At 35.6% G+C, this 4,476-nt stretch overlaps 1 protein-coding gene across 1 annotated transcript in view; it reads left to right on the forward strand.

Moving 5' to 3' along the window:
* The window catches only part of MED13L (mediator complex subunit 13 like), a gene marked incomplete at its 5' end in the record, with an annotated part of 372,787 nt that extends 368,534 nt beyond the window's left edge, over positions 1–4,253 (forward strand). The window contains 2 exons of the mRNA XM_025192712.1: positions 902–1,014; positions 1,403–4,253. Of these exons, the coding sequence (XP_025048497.1) occupies positions 902–1,014; positions 1,403–1,535 (246 nt within the window). The remainder of the gene's footprint in view (positions 1–901; positions 1,015–1,402) is intronic.
* Between the last annotated feature and the right edge of the window lie 223 nt (positions 4,254–4,476).

The following is a 4,476-nucleotide window of genomic DNA, read 5'->3' on the forward strand; positions in this document are numbered from 1 at the left end:
CTCTTTCCTGAAACCTATATTGGGCTTTAATTAAGACTGTGAGAAAAATTGATTTTTCAGTTTGGAAGCCAAACTGAAATATTAAAATGGTTTTTGGTTGACCAAAAAACATTGTTTTATGAACTAAATGATTCATCTTTGGCCATTCTTAACAAAAAGGTCTAGTTTCACAAAGCCAGCCTTTTGAACGTAGGTATGGTGCTTGCCGTATAATTACGGTTAATTATATGATTAAGATATTGACCTGGGCTATGGGAGACCCAGGTTCAGATCCTCTCTCTCTGATTCAAAGCAGGAATTTAGGTGAAATGTCTCATCTCTCGGGTAAAAACTCTAACTCCCAGGCTGTAAATTATTCTAGGGTAGGCATCTCAGTCTCCTCCATGTCAGCTGTTTATGCTTTGTAGCCACCTTATAAATCTAATGTAAAGAAACAAAAAGTTTTTTGTAGACTTCTATTGGTTGCTTTCCCTTAAAAATTTATCCAGCCCTAGTTTAGACCTCCCGTTACTAGATTCAGCAGTGCACTGGATGTTAGTCCTGGTACTAACTGGTCCCAAAATCTGCCTTTCAGTGCTTGAAGTAACTTTTTTTGGTACCTGTAGCCATAGGGAACATGGTCCAACATGCTTTTCAGAGACATCTGACTTTCAAAAAACAAAACAAAACAAAAAACCCTTGGAATCATATCAGACATGCATACAAGAATCAAATTAGAGATTGGGATTCAATTGAGAAGTCTATCCAGCTCCTAGACTCTAAAGCCAGCTAACCAGCATTTAATTTGTCCAACCGTGTAACTATCTGCTTATTTGAAAATGTTCTTGAGAGTCAGTGTCCATTGCAAAATCTGCAGAAACTTGTTACAGAAATGGTTACATTTGTCTTTCTCATTCCATAGGCCTCACTGCATCACCATATCTCTGTAGCTCAGACAGATGAACTTCTCCCAGCTAGGAACTCTCAGAGGGTTCCCCACCCGCTCGACTCAAAAACAACATCAGATGTTTTGAGGTAACACCTTTCAGGCTTTGAATTTTTTGCCTTCCTGAGGCGATGAGAACAAAGTATTTGCTGAAACATTGAGGGGGCATTTCAATTTATCATATAGACTCAACCCCTTATTTTTCAATACTCAATGGTTGTATGTATCCAGACCCCTGTGGGCACCAAAGGAGAAGCCATACTCTTCCACCCTCCCTCCAATTCCTTTTCTGAATTCAAAATGTTTTGGGTTGGCCAAAACCGTTTGGTAAGTTTGGTATTTGCCAAAAAAATGAGAGTTCTACAGCCAAATCTCCTTCCTCTTCTCGTGTATTTTGTGTGCAAGTCAGGAATACCTTTTTAAAAAAAAGTAACCTCAAGTAGGAATATGCTTCTAATTTTTCTTTCTCCTTTGCAGGTTTGTCTTGGAACAGTACAATGCACTGTCCTGGCTCACATGCAACCCTGCCACTCAGGATCGCAGCTCCTGCCTTCCTGTTCACTTTGTGGTGCTCACGCAGTTGTACAACGCCATCATGAATATACTCTAATAGACAATAAAAAGCACTTGTTCCTCTGGCTTTATTTTCCCCTCAATCTGAGAAACGTGCCACAGTCTGCAAAAGTCACAACTTTGCTTCTCTTCAGACCAGTCCTGTGCTGTACTTCTGTTCCTCCATAAGCACACGTGAATTCTTCAGTGTTTAAAACTAATCTACCCATTGACATCTCTGGCAGCTTCAATCAAGAAACAGTAAATATACAGTAACCTCAAGCCAGTGTTAGTTTGGTGGCCCAGTAATTACTGGTCAATGTGAAATAAAAGAAAAGAAGAACATGAAGACAATGTATTTTGCATTGGGAACTCTGATTTATAATTTAAGAGCAGTTTCAGCCCTACAAGTACAAATCTTGTAGTGACCAGGTTGGGTTGTCCAAAGGTAATTTTGCTCTTTGATCATTATAAGCTGGGACTTAACAGAAAAGAAACAGTTATAGTCTCTCATAATTAATGGAGTTTTTTGTCTACCTGGAGTTCCTGTCAGAGTGGATTGGGATGAATGCATGCATTTGTTACCTGTCCATATAGATGTGAATGGTCTGGAGATATTTTAATTTTGTTTATTTATTTTTAGGTTTGGTTATGTTTTAAATGATAAAGGACCAGGTACAGTAGATGATCCTAAAACCCAGCTCAGTTCCAGCATTAGGATTATATATCTACATACCTCTCACTCTTCTGACCTAGAAATCACGAATGGAGCTAATAACAATCACAGTTAGGAAGACATTTGCAAAATAGGGAGCACGGTCATAATTCCAAAATAGTCACCGTTTTCTGGTAAGAACACACTGTTTTTTAAGGAATTCTCAACTGTGTTTAGCCTGATTAAAGCGAGAAGTGACCGGTGTTTAATGAAGGATAACACTACCAGGTGGAAGAAGAGAGAGAGGGATGGGGACGGAGAACACTTTAAAGCCCAATTTAAGGGCAAATTGAAAGTGGTAAATGAATCTATTGTAGAGCTATGATTGAGATATATTTCCAATGAATTTAATGATGCTAGAAAACTATTACTGAAACCCAAGTCACCCACAGATCTGGGCAGACTAGTCCATGTACATATCCAAAAATATGGTTTTTTGGTTGTTTGTTTACACTAAATCAGTTACAAATCTGGTGTATTTTTTCTGACTATAGGAATATTATTTCAAAGAAATAATTTTTAAAATTATTATCATTAAATTAGTACTTGAAGTTATGCCACTGTGGTGGAAAAGTTACTTTGTTTAGTAAAATGATTGCCATTTTTAAAGGTTAATGGCTAATTGCAGTATTTTTATGACTCCTTCATTCCAGGCTTCAAGGGGTTTATATTTAAACTCCCTTTTCTAATGTTTGTTCTTGCACTGTGCAGCAGGCATGGACTTCCTTATGAGGGGTCAGGGCACTTTGATCAGGCTGGGCGTTCTAGTTATCTATGGAGAAAATCCTACAAATTTTAAAGTTCTTCCAAAAGACTTTCATGTTCTGGTTAAAAAAATGAAATTCTATGATTTTAAAAAATATTTTTCTTGAGATAATGTAACATTTAAAACAAATTATATAAAAAAAAAACACTTGTGTGAATGGGAAGGTGAAGACAGAGGAGTAATCTGTAAATGGATAATTTCATTCTCTGCTTCAAACTACCCATGTGGGTGTGTCTTTGCAATGTATAGGTAAAAAAAATCTGATATCAAAAAGCATTTGTATCTAATGTGTACAGTGTAAAATTGACTTTAAAAATATTGCAGTACTATTTTTTCTTAATCAGAAAAGAAAATTCTCAAGGCCTTTTGAAGAGCATAAAAGATGAAGATTGTAAACTTGTATAAAAAATCTAACTTGGGGAGGAAAAAATGTAAAGTAGACATTTGTAATCTTTTACCACTTTGGGGTTATTTGTTCCCAGGATTCATCTGAACTTTGGATTATTATTTTGTTTTTGTTTTTTTTTTTAATAGGCTGTTTTTATCTAGGGGTTTTTCTTCCCCAGAAACCCGGTTCTAAGCAAAATTTAAAATAAAAAAGGGCAGCAAGGAGTAGTTTTCATCTGGTATCTTTTTATTTAATTTTTTTAAGTTAAGAGAAGCTGGTGACATATTTATACGTTTTTGTGCAAAATAAATGAATGGCAATAGATTTTAAAGAAAAATCTTATGTACTTCAGTGTGAAAAAGTCTGTATAATATTTCCCTTAAATATGCATTATTTTACTTGTGAGTTTTTTACTGAATTAATCTGAAATGTACAAGCCCTGGCTTTCCTACAGAGTGAAAAAGTTATTTTATTTTTTTTTTTATTTCTAATTTTGGAAATCATGCTGAAATCAGAATTATTATTATTACAGTTGTTTGAGCTAAAGGGAGAGGGAGGGAGGGGGCGGGGAATGTCCAGCATGCTTGTATGTATATTTCAGAACCTTTTTTAAATGTAAAAGCTGTACATTTCTGGGGAGTTCTGAATTTCTTTGTTTTGTTTTTTTCTCCGAGCATTTTGCAGTGAGCTTCTTTTATATATAGCCAACAATTTGAAAGAAAACAAAAAAAAATGTGAAGTTCATTTTAAATCTACAGTATATCGCTGGTACAGTACACTAAAAAGACTTTGATAAAAAGAAACAATAATAATAAAGACCTCCATTTTAAATGTCATTCATATATACCTTGTGGATGAGAGCTATATACTTTTACACACTTTTTTAGATGAATAAATTATTGAATTACTGAAACTTATGAGTTGAATTTTATTCTTTTTATTGCAGTCTCTGACTATTGTCATAAAGCAGTGGTTCTCAACCTTTTTAGGCTCAAGGCTCCATAAATGTTATGAATTGGTTGGCGCACCCCATTTACAAAACGAACTTATTTATTACAATGCTTACCTCCTTGCAGTGGGGGCGGGAGACTGGCCAGACACGGATTGAGTATGAGCCTGAGCCTGCACTT

Source organism: Alligator sinensis, unplaced genomic scaffold (assembly GCF_000455745.1).
Source record: "Alligator sinensis unplaced genomic scaffold, ASM45574v1 scaffold216_1, whole genome shotgun sequence".
NCBI classification, from domain to species: domain Eukaryota; kingdom Metazoa; phylum Chordata; order Crocodylia; family Alligatoridae; genus Alligator; species Alligator sinensis.